The 19,346-nt window shown below is 28.9% G+C and overlaps 1 protein-coding gene across 1 annotated transcript; it reads left to right on the plus strand.

Moving 5' to 3' along the window:
• Nucleotides 1–4,701: 4,701 nt before the first annotated feature.
• LOC102587605 (putative kinase-like protein TMKL1) lies at nt 4,702–7,970 on the plus strand. Its single transcript, XM_006350238.2, has 2 exons — nt 4,702–6,212; nt 7,109–7,970. The coding sequence occupies exons 1-2, from the start codon at nt 4,859–4,861 to the stop codon at nt 7,744–7,746; spliced, it is 1,992 nt and encodes a 663-aa protein (XP_006350300.1). The 5' UTR covers nt 4,702–4,858; the 3' UTR covers nt 7,747–7,970.
• The last annotated feature ends 11,376 nt before the right edge of the window (nt 7,971–19,346 follow it).

Raw genomic sequence — 19,346 nt, forward strand, 5'->3', positions numbered from 1 at the left:
TTTTACATTTTTCACTCTATTCTCTGTGTTTCAGATTTGGTTAGGGAGTTCAAGCTCCAATAATTTTTCATTCATATTCGTTGTTCAAGTTTGTGTATGCTATTACACTTTGTTGTTGATTATTTTAATTTTTGGTTTGATATTATTGTATTTTTGGGCACTGTTACAGCTTTTGCTTGTTAATTTGTTATTATGTTGGACTTTTTTTTAATTAATTTTAAAGTTGAAGATTAACAGAAATGAAGATGAACAAAAATGGGTTTATATTATTTGGTGGTTCGGGTCGGGTCGGATCGGGTTAAAATTGGGTAATTTAAGTAAAATTGGTTAATTTGAGTCAATTTGGGGATTTCCGTCCATTGAGGGGTATAAATGGTGAAATTGGTAACGGCAAGGGCATAAGTAACTTTGTTTTAACGGTAGGGATATAGTCAACTAATAAACCAAAGTTGAGGGGTATTTTTGACCCTTTTCCCTTAATATTTTGTTAATTTGTTATATTTTTTAGGCTATGTATAACTAATGTTCTATGTATTAGTAATGCAATGAGTTCTAATACATGTATTAGTATGGTTAAAGATACAGTTGTCCTTCAAAATATTTTCCACATCCTTTCCACCATATTTATGGAGGAAATTTTATAAAATATTCTTTTTTAAAAATTATGCAATACATATTATTTTTAATATATCAAATCAAACATTACATAAGAAAATTTTCAATATAACTAATACCAATATTATTAATGCAAGCATTACTATTATATTCTTACTCTACCAAACCACCTACTAAGCCTTTTCAATGCATGAATCTACTTGATGCAAATTCTTATTAATCCTATTAGAAAATTTATAATATCAAATACTTAAACACCACAAAAATTGCTATTAATCATTACTTGTGAGTGTTTGACCATTTTTTGTTATAAAATTTGAAGATAACTAGTTTTTGTTATCAAGGTGAGAATGATATTTGAATTTTGTGTTTGGCTGTGAATACAAAATAATCTTATTTTGATTTTTTGTGAGTAATTTAGAGTGAAAAAAGGGATAAGGGTCTGGAAAATATTTCAACTTTAGTCGAATTTGCTGTTGCGATACTAAACTTTCATGAGGACCTATTACCTTCCTAGACTATTTAATACCGTATTTTAAACATATATATTTGCCCACGTGGACATAAAAAATAATGCAAAATTATAAATAGTAAATGTGTCCACGTGGACACATATATACCTTTAAAATACACTATTAAATAGTTCAGGGGGTAAAAAATACGGTGTTAAATAGTCTAGGGAGGTAATAGGTCCTCATGAAAGTTTAGTATCGCAACAACAAATCCGACCAAAGTTGGGGTATTTTTCAGACCCTTATCCCGTGAAAAAATGAAGACACTTTTTTTTTGGTTATTTTTCAAATTCTAAAATTCAACTTTAAGTTGAGTTTTGAAATGTTATGATCAAACATATTTTTCGAAATTCAACTCTTAAAAAAATATAATAATATTTCATGACCAAACGTAAAAACAAGTTTCTAACAACAAATGACTAGGGGTGTGCAAAAACCGAACCGATCGATTAATCGAATCGAAAAAAGTGTTATTGGTTTATTGCTATTGGGTTATTGGGTTAACGATTTATTAATGGATTTATAAAAAAATATCGGGTTATCGATTCGGTATTGATTTTCAATATTGGGTTATTGGGTAAACCTACCCATTAAGAGTTAGGACTATAGTAATTTACTACTTTTACATATACATACATATTAGTAAATATTAGTCTCAATATCTTAATAGTTATGTCTTTGTCATTTAGCCATCAATTCATACTTCGCTGTGACTTTGAGTTCACAACTTTACATTATACAAATCGTCAAAATCTAAAGTAAGAACCATATTCTTCTTAATTTCTCTGTGTTATACATGTATAGTTCTTTTCATGTTTGTTATTATTATTTCTATTTTATGAGCTTTTGTAAAGTTACATTATTGTCTTGTTGTGTCAAATTTATTAGAGAAGTCATATATTTGTTTTATAAGCATTTTCTTATTGGTTAAATCGAAAACCGAACCGTTAAGGAACAAAACCGATGAACCTAAAATTGATAAAAAATAATCTTATTGGTTCGTTATTGGCTTAGCGTATTTTGAAACCGAAAACCGATAAATCGAACCAATCATACAATAAATCTGAATCAAACCGACCAATGCACACCCGTACAAATGACTTTTATTCCAATTTCCAAACATGAGTTAGCCATTGCGAGTTCAAGGAATCCACCATATAATAATGGATCGTTGATTATCATCATCATGCTGTGCTAACTTCAAGAGGACTTGAAACATTCATCTGAAATCTTTTTCTGTTAAAACGATTTAATATAGGTTAGTAGGATAGCCTAGGCCAATCTAAACTAGATCATAAGGTGCAACTTGGCGGCGGTGATTAAAATCAACCTAAATCTTTCTACATATTATATATCTTCTAATCTACAAAAATAAACTATATAATATATCTCCTAATCTACTAAATAAATTATATAAATAAATATATGTATTATGACTTATGAGTTATATTTACTGATAGTGGACAATAAAATTACAATGTCTGTTTATTTTTAGAAATATTTATTTCTCTTTTTAAAATATTCAAATAGTGATATAGTAAAATTACTTTTTTATTTATAGTTTCTTAAAAAGTGTGTAAAATCAATAATAGATAAGTATTATTAAATCGGAGAAGTAATAAATAAAGAAAATGATAGTCATATGTATTATTATGATTATTATGTGCAAACTTCTTTAATCACGCGAGCGTCACTTCTCCTTTTTCTAATGTCCGGTTTGCTTCCTACGTTGTAATGGATGCACAATTTTACTCTCACTTTAATTGATGACTCCCAACATCATGGTCCCATATGTAATCCATTTTCATTTCAAAAATAGACCCTTGTGCCCACAAAACACTACCCAATCTCCACTCTTTGCCAATTTTAAAACGAAAAAGAGAATAGGTGCACATGTGCCCCCACACAAAATCAAATATTCTATTCGTCTCAATTAGGATATTATTTGACTGAGCATAGTTTGAAATTTATCGTCTTAAAAACACTTTTTACTTCACTAACTCAATTTAAATATATCATGATCGGGTGAAATATACCCCTAAATTTTAGCTAAATTTAGAGGTGTTTCAACACTCCTCTCAACTTTTTATTAAGAGTTCCACGATTCTATAAGAGTTTGAGAATATTGATTATGCTATGTGACAGATCAAAATTATATTTAAATTGAGTTAGTTAAATTTTAAAATTCTTCATAATTTAGAAATAAAACTAAAAAGTTCGGAGATGGAAGAGTAGTAGTCAAACCTCGTTTACCTAATGGAGGAGATTTAGCTGTCGTTTAGCATATCAATATCATCTCCTTCTACTCATTTCTCAAAGGAAAGGAAGAAACCAATGCTTTTAGAAAAATCAACAAAAAAATAAAAAATAAAAGACAAGCGTGCCGATATTTGATATGCAAAAAGTCATATACATATTGACAGCATACAGGATACTTTGTCCCCCTTTTTTGTACTAAACTATCATTTCTCATCGTTGAGCTTCATTATTACAACTCTTCTTCTAAATCACCGTTAGTAGCCAAAGGCTCCCAACGAAGGATGCTTATAAATTATAATTAAGGCTCCCAAAATTATACTCATTTGTCCCTAATTACTTATCTACTTTTGAATTGACACATTTATTAAAAAAATTATTATTGACATAGTGAGTTTACCATTTTACCTCTATTAATATGAGGTGGTTGAATTAAAGACTTAGATTTTCAAAAAGTTCTATCTTTTTCAAAGTAATTAATTGAGGGTATAATAAGTAAATTTTTTTATCCTTTCTTGATTTGTCAAAATGGATAAGTAATTAGGAACAACTATAAAAGGAAAAATGAACAAGTAATTAGGGACAGATGAAGTAGTTTATTTGGTCACATTTTTGAAATCAAATTATTTTGAAAAGTACTTATTTCAAAATTGGCTTTTCCAAAAATGTATTTTGTTATCGAGTAGTTTGTGTTTGATCAAATAAATTTTAAAAATGCTTATAAGCAACAATTAGTGTGACCAAACTTTTTAAAATGCTGTATTTTTTCTTAAAAGTGTTTTTCAAAAATATACTTTTATACCAAAGCTACTTTTTTTAGTTTCTGAAAACTAATTTATGTTAATCCACCTGAACAATTACTTTCTTCCAAAAGCTTGAACGAATAGTTTATTGTTTATAAAAAAAATAAGCACTTCTCAAATAAATATCTATACATTTTTTTTTATCACACAAACTTACCAAACGATTTATGAATCTCAAATAACTGAAATTATTTCGTAAATTTACGTACATTCTATTTTTTCAAAATTACATCTAAGATTTCATTGATATATTTTTATTTTCATTGCTTTTATGTTGCATAGCTCTAATATGATGGAGTAAAAGGACAATTGAGTTGGTGAAACATATAAATAACATATTTGAATCATAGTACAACAAGTAGTATGAGTCAATGTACTCTAATTTTAGTGAATGAGTTCACCTAACATTTGTATATAATTAGTAGAGTTATGAGCAAATTAATTTCATTGCTATAGTTTTTTGTTTTTTCAAAAACAGAAAAAGGAAGCAAGGTGGAGTTAAAGGGTAATCATCACAATTATATTTAAAAAAATGAGAAGTGTGAATTTATGAGCTTTGTGCTTGAGGGGTAGTCAACAAAGTGTCAGCTTTCCCAAAAAGAAAAACCCCAAGAAACAAGTTCTTCCACTTCCTTCACTCATCACATTTTCCTCTTTTTTCTCTTTCATTCAATGGCACTTCAGAGGGTTCTTCTTCTCTCCTTCTACATTGTCTTTTTCATAGCCTTCACTACTACTTCTGCTGCATCTGATGTTCAGCTTCTGTTACAGAACATTAAACCCTCACTTCAGGGTAACACTGATAATTTGTTGTTATCTTCATGGAATATTTCAGTTCCTCTTTGTCAATGGAGAGGTCTCAAATGGGTTTTCACCAATGGTACTTCTTTGCTCTGTAGTGACCTATCTTCACCTCAATGGACAAGTCTTTCTCTTTACAGAAACCCATCTTTGCATCTTGTTTCTCTACAGTTACCATCAGCTAATCTCTCTGGAACACTCCCTAGGGAGCTTGGTGAGCTTTCTACACTGCAAAGTCTTTATCTTGGTGTGAATGGACTACATGGGTCCATCCCTCTTGAGCTTGGCTACAGCTCTTCTCTTTCTGATATTGAGTTGAGTGGCAATAGTCTTACTGGGACACTTCCAACTTCAATATGGAATCTTTGTGAGAAGATGGTTTCTTTCAAGATTCATGGTAATTCTTTGTCTGGTTCTCTTCCTAACCCTGCATTACCTGATGCTACTTGTAAGAATTTGCAGTTTCTTGATTTTGGGCAAAACAGGTTTTCTGGGGATTTTCCTCTGTTTATAACTAGGTTTAATGGTCTTAAAGAGCTTGATTTAGGGGATAACAATTTTTCTGGTCCTGTTCCTGAGACATTAGCTGCATTAAAGCTGGAAAAATTGAATCTCTCACATAATAATTTTAGTGGGGTGTTGCCAAATTTTGGGGAATCTAAGTTTGGTGTGGATGTTTTTGAGGGAAATAATCCTACTCTTTGTGGACATCCTTTGGGGCCCTGTAGTGGAAGCTCTGGAATGAGTCCTGGTGCAATTGCTGGTATTGTTATTGGTCTAATGGCTGCATTGGTGGTTGTGGCATCACTATTGATTGGGTATTTTCAAGGGAAAAAGAAGAGACATGCTGATGAAGAAGAGGAGGAATTTGAGGAAGTTGAAGATGAGGAAGCTGGTTGTGGTGAGGGGAAGCTCATCTTGTTTCAGGGAGGTGAGCATCTGACTCTGGAGGATGTGCTGAATGCGACGGGGCAAGTCATGGAGAAGACTAGTTATGGGACTATTTATAAGGCAAAATTAGCTGATGGTGGAACTATAGCTTTGAGGTTGTTGAGGGAAGGCAGTTGTAAGGATGGAGGTACATGTTTAACTGTGATTAGACAGCTGGGAAGAGTTCGACACGAGAATTTAATTCCTTTGAGAGCCTTCTATCAAGGGAAGAGAGGAGAGAAGCTTCTCATATATGATTATCTCCCAAACAGGAATCTTCATGAACTCTTACATGGTAAATTCTAGCTTCTTTATGTTCTCATGTTTGCTCTTTCAAGTTTTACTAATGAAAATCAATGCAAGCTCAATTACGTTGACGTTATTGTATTAAGTGTTGCCTCATAGGGAAGTAGCAATAGTTCTTAGGCTCATTTTCAGCAGCTTTGGTTATTTGCTTGAGAGACTAAGATATGTGGGCTTCAAGTTGTTGCCTTTTCACACGGTGGGGTTGTAATTGAAGTATTAGTGCATAAATAGATCATTTACAACAGCCTGAAAAATATAAATGTAGCTGAACTTAGCATCTTAAGAGAAACTGAATTAGTTATTGAATGCACAATATAGAGATATTACGTTACACGAATATAGAGAATGTTCCATTTATTCTGACCGATATCCTTTTCGCTAAGTTAAGTTGATCCAACCTATATCCTCTCCTGTGCATCATCTTCCAATACACGAACTGCCATATGTATACCTGTTTGGTCAACAAAGAAAAAGTATCCCTATCATATATACTTACTCATCCAAGAAAAATGGAAAAAAAAAGAACTAGCACATTATCATTAAACTGCCGATGCAACTATCAGATGCCTTGATCAACCATTCATTTATAATTTCGCTTTAAAGAACTCTGTGGCCCTAGATCAACTGATGAAAGCTCATTTCCAAGCATTTGAGCTTGGTGTAGTAAGCTTCTTTAGTTCCTTTTGCTTGATGCAATCTATTGATGCTCTGGTTGTTTCCTGTTCCTCATTTCTTGTACTGCTAATTTAGCAGTAGTTTGGTCATTGAGAGTAGTTTGCGCCAATAAATGTTGGAACCCCACAAATTTTTATATCCTTGTTCGTTCAACCTTAATAGCTCTAAGGATTAGTGAATTTGATTATGATATTTTCTGATTGTCTACAGAATCAAGAGTTGGGAAGCCAGTGTTGAATTGGGCTAGAAGACACAAAATAGCATTGGGCATAGCCAGAGGACTAGCACACCTTCATGGTCTGGAAACTCCCATTACTCATGGGAATGTTAGATCAAAGAATGTTCTTGTTGATGAATTCTTCGTTGCCAGGCTTACTGAATTCGGACTTGACAAAATAATGATCCCAGCTGTAGCTGATGAAATTGTATCAGTTGCAAAAGCTGAAGGTTACAAGGCACCAGAGCTGCAAAGGATGAAGAAGTGCAACTCAAGAAGTGATGTTTACGCTTTTGGTATCCTACTGTTGGAGATTCTTCTAGGAAAGAAACCTGGTAAGAATGGTAGAAACGGGGACAATGTTGATTTGCCTGCACTAGTTAAAGTTGCAGTTCTGGAAGAAACGACTATGGAGGTATTCGACATGGAGCTTTTGAAGGGAATTAGGAATCCAATGGAAGAAGGTTTGGTACAGGCCTTGAGACTTGCAATGGGATGTTGTGCTCCTGTTGCTACTGTAAGACCGTCGATGGATGAAGTAGTAAGGCAGTTAGAGGAGAATAGACCTAGAAACCGGTCTGCGTTGTACAGCCCTGCTGAAACTAGGAGTGGAAGTGGTACTCCCTTTTAAGCTCATGTTGTGACTTTAGTAATGAATATTGTCGCATATTATGCCTGTTTTTCCTCCTAAAGGAAAGAGGGCTAAATGGCTATAGCTTTCTTACTTACTATTTCAACTATTTACCTTTGGCTTTGCATTGTTGGGGAATATCTTATCATAGACAAACTGACAATAGACAATGTGTCACATTAGGCATCAAATTGGATATTACAGTGTGCCTTTCTTTTTTTCAATTTGTTCCTGCATTAGCCTACCTTCTATAAATATATATATGCAAAAGAAATTCAATGTGCTCCAAATGTTAGATTGTATGGGGTCAAAAAAGATTATATTTTCTGCACCATTTCTATGAAATGGCTATAATCTGGTAAGCAGGGTAAACATAAAGCAGAGCACTTGGGAAAATTACAAGCCAATCATGTGATATGTATTTACTGTATACCGCTATAGTTTGAAAGAATTACAATTTGTAGATATAGTTTTATAGCAATTTTCTCTCTCCTCTTTCCCTCATCTCTCTCCTCTTTCTTTTTCCTTTCTGCGCACCTCTCTCTTCTCTTTGTACTCTCTCGCTTGCCTCTCTCTTCTTTGTGCCCCCTATCTCTCATCTCTCTACCCCCTTTCTCTCTCTCCACCTCCTTTAACTTTCAATACTAATACAAATAGTAACCATCAATGATAAGAATATAAATGTTAACCGTCAATATATAAATACAAATAGTACCTTTCTCAAGACAACAAATGATAAAAAATACAAATATACAAATCAAAGTGGTATTCGCTCATACAAATATTGGTAGTCAATATACAAATGAAAGTTGTATATTTTGTGTGAGTTATTTTTGTATCAATAAATTTCACATTATGTTGTACATGATTTTATGAATTTGTTGCATCAATGTTATTATGCCTTTTTGTATTTTGTATTAATGGTATATTTTCAGCAATAATATAGTTTAGACCATATTTGTATATTTTCATCAATTATGTACAACTAGTAAACACATCCGCGCTTTGCGCGGATCTCATTAGATTTATAAATAATTTAAAAAAAAATATTTTGAGTCAAATATTATTACCATTGAACCCAATAAATTATATTTTCAACTTATAATCCACTACCTATGCTTTTAGTACTTTAAATATAGTTGATTTCGTATAATCTATTTGATATGTTATCTTTAAAAACGTGTAAGGAAAGAAAATAATTTCAAGAAAATTTGCTTTCTGTTTGTGCGTCTTCAATAAATTCTAAATTATATTTTTAGGACGGAGTTATATTTCACGGTGTTCATAAAAAATTATGAAAAAAGTTACTCTAAATAAATAGATAAACAATAATTATATAAAATTCAAAATTTACATTCTCTAACTTTTTTAACACGTCATATATATATATATATATATTACTAAAAATTCCTAGAGTGGAAATATATCACTAATTTCAAGTCATGTTTACCATATTATTTTATCTAAAAAATTTACATCTTTTAGAATCTGTTCCTTGTAAAATAATAAACGGTAGATTTTTTTTTTGGTGAAAATCATCTCCAGTATATTGAGATATCATATCAACACTATACAAGTAATCCAATAGGAATATCATATTTGCATTATTCAATTAATAATATACTATACTTAATTTTTTTAATCTAGCGTGAATCTAATATGAAAATCAAACATTCAAGATAAAAAGAATAAGCAACATAAACGGAAAAAAAAACGATGGCAATATACCAAAACTATTAGTATACTCTTATAAATATATATATAATATATATATATAAAAAAATGCTAATAAAATACAAAACTCTATAGAAAATCTCCTTGAGTTTAAAATTGTTACTTGGAGCAACTAAGTAAGATAAGATAAAATACATAACTTGCACATTAATTAATTTAGGGGGTTATCCACATGAAAGGTTTTGAAGTCATGAATATTTTTAATTACCAATTAAAAATAGAAGTTACAGAGATCAAGAAATGTGAATTATGGAGAATAATACTATTGAGTAATTATTTTTTAAAATATCACACCGGTGAAAAAAAATAAAGAAAATGCTAAAAAGTTTATAAAAAAGATAAATATAGAAAGGTACCACATTATCTTGTTTATATATAATATTTTAACTTTATATATAGATAGATATATTGGTTGTAATTAAATAATTAAGAGAAAATAACTTAAAATATTCTTTAAAAAAATTGTTATTTTAAAATTTATAATTAGAAGAAGGTTAAAAAAAGAAAATAAAATGGAAAATTAATTTATTAAGAGTGGAAATTAGAAAGTGTGAGTTATGGATAGTTACTCCTAATAAATTAGTATGTGAAGAGTTTTTTGTTGTAAATGTTCTTTCATTAATAATTAATTATTTGTATTTAATTAAGTAAACTACTTTTACAAAAAATCAATTAATCTAAATAAGAAAAAAGGTCAAAAAAGGAGACAAAAGATAAATGTCACATCACTTTTTTTATGTTTCTCATTTACAGTAATTAAGAGAAGTTAAAGATATAACATTTTTTTAGTTTTAATATAATTAATGTGACTAAGGGAAAATTGTTTCTTCATTCTTTTCATTAAATAATTTGTTTATCAATTAAAATTTTTAAAAATACTAAAAAGATAATTTATTTATTAATTTATTTTGTGATTGTTTTTTAATATGACAAACCATTTCATATATTTTTAGGGGCAGCAATATGCAATAGCTATGAGAAATGTATCATGTGTAATATTATATCTTCCAACTATGACAAAAATTAAAATATTAATTAGATCTTGACAAATAGATATACACAAAAATAAAACCATATAATGTTTCATCTTCATTCATTCACATAATAATAATAATAATAATAATAATAAGAAGAAGAAGAAGAGCAAAGTAAAATGAGTAAAAAATGCTAATTGAGATTTCTAATATGATGATTAGTAGAGTTTCATAATTTAATTTTGTTGAATAACATGAAATTATATATCTAATCAAAATAAAAAAAAGAATAGAATAATATTAATTGAAATCAAACAATACATGAATGAGTCTTCAAAATATTTGAAAATCATTCAAACTTTTGTGCTAATATGACCATCTTCTTGATGAAATCTTCCTTCTTCATTTTGATGAACTTGTACCAAACTAATGTGAACATCCATGTGATTATTCTTGAAGAATATATCTATGATCTTTAGCAAAATGAAAACCATATGATGACATTATTAAGTACATGATTGATAAAAAAGATGAAGAAAAAAAAATAAAAAAAGGGAAAAAACTATACTAATAAAAAGAAAGAATGAGAAAATGAAAATGAAAATGAACATTGATAATTGTTATTTATAGATTGTGTAAACCATAAGAATAATTAGAAATAAGTTGAAGAGACATATTATTTAAGTAGGGAATGTAAATAGATGGAGGTTTTGTTGTAACTTATTAGATATAATTAGAAGAGTAAATATGATTGAATTTTTTAATTAATAAACAAATTATTTAATGAAAAGAAAATAGAAAAAAAAAGCCAAAAAAAGAAGAAAAAAGATAAATAGAAATGGAGGCCATAGAGAGGTGATGTAATATACGATAGTTGTCTATAATTTCTCAATTATAAATCTTTTATGATTCTATATGTGAATGTTTTTGTGTACATTTATTTGTATGTTTCAACACTTATATATACAATTATCTATATGTATTTACTGATACAATTGTACTCATTGATACATATATACATACTAAGTACATATATATATAGTAATTCAACATATATACAAATAATTCACCTTTCTCCTCGCTCACCCGATCTTGCTAGCTTTTTTCCCCTTCCAACATATAGCTATGAATCGTAATTAAACAAACTAAACTATTTTACCTGATTATATTTCTAGTCTTTAACTATTTTTAAAATTTCCTCTTCAAGCTTCTATGGAAATCACCACAAAAGTTATTGAAGTGCAACACAATTGGATTCATTTACAGCAGAGGGCCACAGGTAGACTGGCCTTACTCTAGTGGGGGTAGAGGGTCAGTCATTCTCACAAGAAAATCAGGTGTGCAAAAATCCCAATAAAAAAATGGTCATGTTAGAGCTTTAAGTTAAGTGGAAATTTTATAAATAGCTAAAATTAGATAATAATGAAGTTCCTTAGTTAATGTTTATCTAATTACAAATCGTAGCTATAGTTTATTTAGTTACCGAGTAAAGTAATGGTATAATTCACAATTTTAAATTTGTTATACAAATGCGTCTGACAATTTATTCCTTAATTGACGTGAAAATTTAAGTTTTTAATTGAAAAGAATCCCACAAATTAGAGGAAATTTTAGGTATGGCAAAGATAAAAATCCTATTTGTAAGCTATAGCTATAGTTTGCATAATTGCGCTCCATAACAAATTTTATGTTTGCTATGGAGCTATTAATCTGTATATTTCAGGATTCATTTGAAGCTATATACAATTTTATTTTTAAAATAAATTTAATAAAAGGTTGTAAATTATGTTACAAAAAAGGATGACAATTGCTAAACTCACGCAAAAAGATCTCTTTCCTTCTACGACTTCTTCATCAGTAGTGACTCCATTGTAACTGGGTAAATCACATCGATCAAGTTTTGGTGATTCTCTTCAAGCAATCGAGATCAAATCAATTTTAGAGATAACAAGAGGAAGTAAAATGTATTTCATGCCGAAAAATGCTTTGATTTTACTTTTTTCGTATCGAAATTGGTGTTTTTCGTGTATTGAAACTCATTTTTGCTTTTAAACATTCATCAATTGAATGAACAATCTGAATTGTATTTTTTTTTTAGATGTAATAGATTCTAACTCATATAGTCGCAATCATTGTTCGAATTCGAGTAAGATCATCCGTTTATTTCTGCAAAAAATTGTGATTCTATAATGTTGTGGAAGATATTGTTGTTTAACCTTCATTTTTGAAAGTAGATTTGTTTTTTTGAAAGCCATTAATTTACATGATTGTATATTATGATAGTAATCTATGTTGTTTATTCTGATTTGTATATTTGTTGTCGTTAATTTGAATCTATGAATGAACAATGAAATTGTATATATATACAGTGTCGATTCGTCCTTAGTTCTGATAGTTTAGTTTGTATATTGTGTACAATTTATATATGTATAAGTCTTTTATGTTATGCTTGTCAATTATATATTTATTTGTAGTTGTAGTTTATATATACACATACTCTATGTATATGTATATACGTAGAATCTGTATATGATTTAGTCCGTTTTGTATAATCTTATATTTTGTGGTTCAATTTTTGTGAACTTGCATATTAATTCAGTGCAGGTTCGTGTTTTGTTGTGATAATTTAGTTTGTATATTATATACAATATGTATAAGTATATGCCTATTATGTTAGGCTTGTCAATTGAATATTTGTATATGGTTGTAATTTGTATATGTAGATATACATTGTATAAGTATATATTTGAAATCTGTATATTAAATTGACTTGGCTATAATTTGTATAAATATATGTTCTTTTTTGTTGTGATTTTCTAATATGTATATTTTGATAATCATGCCAATTTATACACAATTTGATTTTAAAAAATGCGCTAATTTCTGTCACAAAAAAAAAAGAAAATCGCTAAACTCACGCACATTATATTTTAATATGATTTCTTTCCTTCTACGACTTCTTCATTAGTTGGGACTCTGTTGTATCTGTATAAACAAACTAAAACATAGTAATTGTTTATAAACAAAATTAACATATATATACTTAAAGAGATTATACAGATATGTATTGTTATGTATAACTATGGAAAATATACAAACAAATGCTAATATCTACTGCTACTTGTATATACAGTGTCTTTTGTGAAAAATTTATAGAATCTGTATAAACAAACAAAAACAAAAACATAGTAATTGTATATAAACAAAATTACCACATATATACTTAAAGAAATTATACAGACAGATCTTGTTATGTATAACTATGACACATATACAAACAACAAATTATATACAAACAAATGTTATAAATATACAATTAATTTTTATACAACATATAATTGTATAAAGGAAATTCATATGCATGATAATGGTGTATACAACAAATAATAAAAAAATTATACAAATTTGTAAAAACAAACAAATCAATATAATAAATCTGAGAAAGTATTACTACATATATACAAAAAGGGGCTTATTATACAATCATAAAATAGAACAAAATAATTATTGTTTATACATATACATTAACTTCTTCATATCCATCCGGTTCACTAAGCCAGGGACAATGTCTTCAGATGATTTTGACTGATCACTGGTAGAATCAATTGCTTTTGCTTTTCTCTTCTCTGTTGAACTAAATTCGCCTTTTGTATTTGACTTTGTGATAATTCATCCATTCTAATTGGGTCATTTTCAAACTTGGATCTGAAAAATTAAAAAAAATAATCGATTTAGACAGGTTTTGGCGGTACCTGAAATTTTTGAAGTCGCAATTGAGAGCATAGTGGTGAAGATTTGAAATTCAAACTAATTTTGTGGAGAGAATTTAGGAGAAATTGAAGGGTACGGGAGAGAGGAAGGAGATGAAGTGAATTGTATAAAAGGAATAACTTCCGTTTTTTTTATTAACCTATACAAATCGTGGGACCCGTCAGTAGTAGCAAGATATGTGAAACTGTAGCTACTCAAAGGAAATAAATGAAACAATAGCTATATTATTTATTTTAAATTAATAGTTTGCCATTATGCACAATTTCCCCCACAAATTATCCATAGTATATTTCTTTATACTTTTTTATTATTTATCAAAATTGACTCTTCAAGCGCTAACTTTGATTAAAAAAAAAAAAAGACTCTTGAAGCGCTGAACTTCTTCCTTGATTCTCTAATATTCGTTTACCAAGTTTCATCAATCAAAAAAATTGTTTGATTTCTTCATCCAAAATACAACTATAGGTAATATTTTTTTTAAATTATAAACAAATAATTCAATTTAGTTTCTGCTTTAGTTTCAAATCATAATCTCTCAAATTTGATTTCTAACATTCAGTTTCTAGCATTGTAATCTAACAAAGTTATTGGTTAATGGTTTTACGACATTTCGATTTGTGTTTATATTTATGAAATTTGATTGAATTGTTTGTATCAGTAAGATTTTCCGATCTACTGGTTAAGTTTCTCTATGTAGCAATTGTGTTTCTTCCGAACATGGATATTTATATTTGTATGTATTGGATCGGTTCATCCAAATACAAATTTGTTATTGTAAAACAAAAAAATTGGATGTATATGTGGATGAGGTCCACTCATCTTGGAGGCCAAGTAGATTACTGTAGCAAGTGTACTCCAAGTTTGAAGGCTTATAAACCTTCCATAAAGAGATACAAGATAAAAGCAAAATATAGTTACTACTCTCTCTCTCTCTCTTTCTTTTTTTGTTATTTTAGTTTAATATTTTTCTTTTATTTTATAACACGTTATCGGCACGAAGCTCACAAATTAAAGGTACGATTATCTTGAAAGCTAAATCATGGAAGTGGTATGTTTCTCTTATTCATCACTGATTGATTTATTCAACTCTTGTCCTACTACTATTTTATTCTTCTTCTTTTATAATAATATTACTAAATTATGTCATTCTTTAGGGCAATTGAAGAGTGATGTTTTATTTTGCAAATTTGTGCAGATCTCAGTCTTCACAATTACTAATAAACTGCATGATATTGCCATTAGTTACATCTTAGAATTTTACTTGAGAAAATGCATAGCAACTGATTTTTAATTTTAAAATTTTAAAAAAAAGAAGAGGGAAAAACACTTGGATTTCAAACGTTGACACACCAATGAATTTTTATTGCTTTAACCCTTCATTTCCCCTTTAACTTCATGGATCATTAAAAAGTTTCGCTAGCAATATTTGTTTTGTTATTGTGGTAAGTAATTGATTTATTTGGAAGAATTTTAGATCAAAATCCTTTATGATTTTCACTAAATGTCATGACAAAAATTTGATAGAATTCAAAGAAATACATGGCCGTCAATTATGACAAATTTTGAATTCTCGAAGGTAAAATCTCACCACATTAAAAGGATAAGATACTGGATTAGTCCTAATGCACTATGATAATATAATTTTGGTTCAAGTTCCATCGAATTATGATCAATCATGCTTTCTTATGGACAAAATGTTGGATTTATGTCCCAATACAGTATTGAGTATACTGATGACTAAGCAAACTAATGTGCAATTGATGAAAAATTATGAAACACATGATTTTGCTCCATTATCTAAAATGAATGTTGTAGTTGTACATGATAAGTCAAAAAGATAACAAAATCACTATTCTGATTATATAGATGAATGTGGGTGTGACAAAGATAAAGTATAATAGTCATCATTATGGTAAAACTGAAGAACATTATGAGTTCTCCAAATAATCTTTCAAAATGTGAAGATAATAATTATCAACAATTCAGTTTGAAAGGTATTGAACACGTTGTTGTTGTGCTACCTAATTTGATAAGTTTTATAAATCCTTCATTAAAAAAAACTAAAAATATATATTAAGAATTGACACAGTTGAGCTTTTAAGATGAATTTGGAGGATGGTTCATAATTGTTAATAATATATATAAAATTTATTTCAAGGATTTGTAAACTTTTGGAGGGCAAGTTACTTTTTGATCAAGTTTTACATTGTCTATAAATTCCATCATCATTGACTAATGAGTATTTGTGTTGTATATTGCCTAAATTATTTACTACCAAATAATTTCTTTTTACCCAAACAAAGAAAATGTATCAACCCATGTGTTGATAAAAAAAATGATACTTGTCCAATTTCTTGTGACGAATAATGATTTAAGTAAATATTTTTATTTGTTGTCTTTACCTTGATCATCATTTATAACTATAAATACTTAAAGATATCACAAATAGAGGTATGGTCAGAGAATAATAATCCAATTATAATCCTCTTCTTGTTTTTGTTAATATTATAGAATTTAAATTTTGTTAATTTATGTATTCTCTAATCATTTAGAAAAGACTTGTTTAATTCTGAAAAATATTTCTCATTGTTGAAATAATTTTTTTTAAAAAGTACTCAATGTATTATTTGTGTATTACATTTAATATTATTATAGTAATATTTATAGTTTATGCTTATTTCCAACAACTAGTGTGGTCGGCAAGAGCTTATAATGAAAATTAAGCACATATATATAATTATAGTCCATTCCTTAAAGAGAATGTGACTTGTGATAAAAATCGTGAATATTAACCCATTCTTTAAAGTGAATTGGCAAGATATGATAAAAGATTTGAATAAAAATGTGCTTATGTATGATTATGATGATACCATAACTCACCTCTGGGTAAGGTTTGCAAGAAATTACTATTATGGTATAAGTGGTCATAGATCATCTTATCGATGATGATTATCGAGAAAAGAAAAGGTTAAAGCAAGAAGCCATTCTTCTCTATAATAATTTTGATCATGACCGAAATGGCAATAATTTTCTCCTTAAAAGGGGATGTTCACCATACAAATGATATGTTGAGGAATATGTGGTAGTACACAAAATTAATTGAAAGCTCTAGAAGAGCTTAAGTGTTACTATTCGGAGGAATGAAAATTATTCATAATAATGGGGTTGTAGTAAGTCTCAAAAAGAAACTTTTTAAGTTTCAAAAAAATTACAACGAAAAAAAATAGTATATTGAGACTATAAAATATGAAAAGATTTTAGATCTTGATATTACTACTATCAAATTGGGTTATAAAAATTTATGTAAAAGTTTTTCCTCCTGTTTCTAGAACACAAATATAAGCATTATGATGAAATCACATGTGCATGTAAACCAGATGTTTACTAAAAGAAGTATCAGTTGGCATGACTGGTTGACTATTTTGGTTTGAATATGAAGCAAAAATTAAAATTAAAATTCAGAATTCATGTGGTTATATGATGAAGAAATTTCTCTTGACAAAACTATCATTGTACCAGCTAAGATTGGAATTGTATCCCTGAATTTTTGAAATGTATGAAAAGGTGAATATGAGCCCATTCATCCACCATGTGAACCATTTATCACGATATGATTTTAATAGATGCATTTATGTTATGGTCACATGTACTTTATTATCATCTTGCAATTTGATTTTTGCAAGAGTTGGTTGCTCGAATTGTCAAATCAAGAGCACATTTCAAATTATAAAATTACACTTATGATGCTGGTTTATATCCAAGTGGTTTAAGCAGAAATTATATACCTCCAATTATAGTTACACCATTGGTTATGAGAACAAAATCCCCAAAAGAAATTTGCTATTAGATGTGTTATTAAAATGTAGCAATACCTGTACGTATCAAGCCAACAATGTTCCCCTAGCAAAATTGGTTCAGGTCAGGAACCAAAACAATTCTCATCTAATAATTTAAATGTGCGGTATATTATTCAATTTCTCCATCACTATGCGATGCATAAAGATGAGTCCCCAAATAAAATTGGATTTTTCTAATATTAGGGGGAAAGATGATAATCAACTCGACAAATAAGTTATAAATAATGAATTATCATTGATATGATTCTCGTCGAAAAATTAATTCAAGTCAATTGTCAGACGTATTTGCTGACCATGTGTTATAATCCAGTTATAATTGTCCAAAAAAAAGTCCTTGAGGGACATAATTTATGGCACACCTGAAGCGTGAGATAAAATATCTTGAAGAAGAAGAGGAGCAAATGATTAATTAAGATGGTCAAAATAATGAGGCAAGTGCTTTAAAATTAGCACCATTACATAACACTTTATAAAACTTTGGCAAAAGTTCAGGTACCTAAAATGATGAAAAAACATAGTGAGCTCGAACAAGTTATGTCATATTAGAATCGATATCAAATAACCGTCGACGATATCTTTAATATAATATAGTGCTCAAAATTATAAATGATAATGAAGATCTTGATTTTAAATCTGTCAAATAGTATGGATAGATAAATGATTGGCCAAAGAAAGTACACAATTCAAGTATATTTTATTTCATTTGAAAAAGTGATATTCCGAACTTATAATTCATATATCAAGATATAATGTCACTATGTCAGTAGGATACAAATAGATTATTGTGCGATGATTAATATCATAAGATATAAGTATGACTTATGCCTTGGGACATAAAAGATTTTCGCAAAGTCTTGACATTATTATATGGAGATATGTTCTCTATTGGTGGATGCAATGAAATTTAGTCCGAAAATATATGAAAAACTTGAATATGTATAATGAGTGATCATCATGTCTAGCTATAGACGATAAAAATCCTTGAATGATTTAAAAGGTTTTAAAGTGATTTCATTGAATAGTACCCCAATGGTTGTGATATCGCTTAACATGAAGATAAATTTTGATCTCAATAAAATGGTTAGAAAGTACCATGTTGTAGTGAAATTGGAGCAGTACTTATGTATCCTTCTATTATTATTAGTGGTATTATAATTTATTTGTGTGCACGCAAAATATAACACCACTCTTATCGATAGAAATATCAAAGTGAATCAAATATTGTTTTATAAATTGTTTATTCTAACCAATCATATTAAAGTTT

This window comes from Solanum tuberosum, unplaced genomic scaffold (genome assembly GCF_000226075.1).
Source record: "Solanum tuberosum cultivar DM 1-3 516 R44 unplaced genomic scaffold, SolTub_3.0 scf00115, whole genome shotgun sequence".
Taxonomy (NCBI): domain Eukaryota; kingdom Viridiplantae; phylum Streptophyta; class Magnoliopsida; order Solanales; family Solanaceae; genus Solanum; species Solanum tuberosum.

What these genes read in the sequence shown, in the direction of transcription:
- LOC102587605 (XM_006350238.2), top strand. Translation starts at nt 4,859, where the DNA reads ATGGCACTTCAGAGGGTTCTTCTTCTCTCCTTCTACATTGTCTTTTTC. An exon ending in TCTTCATGAACTCTTACATG is followed by an intron (nt 6,213 to 7,108) that starts GTAAATTCTAGC and finishes GATTGTCTACAG; the next exon opens with AATCAAGAGTTGGGAAGCCA.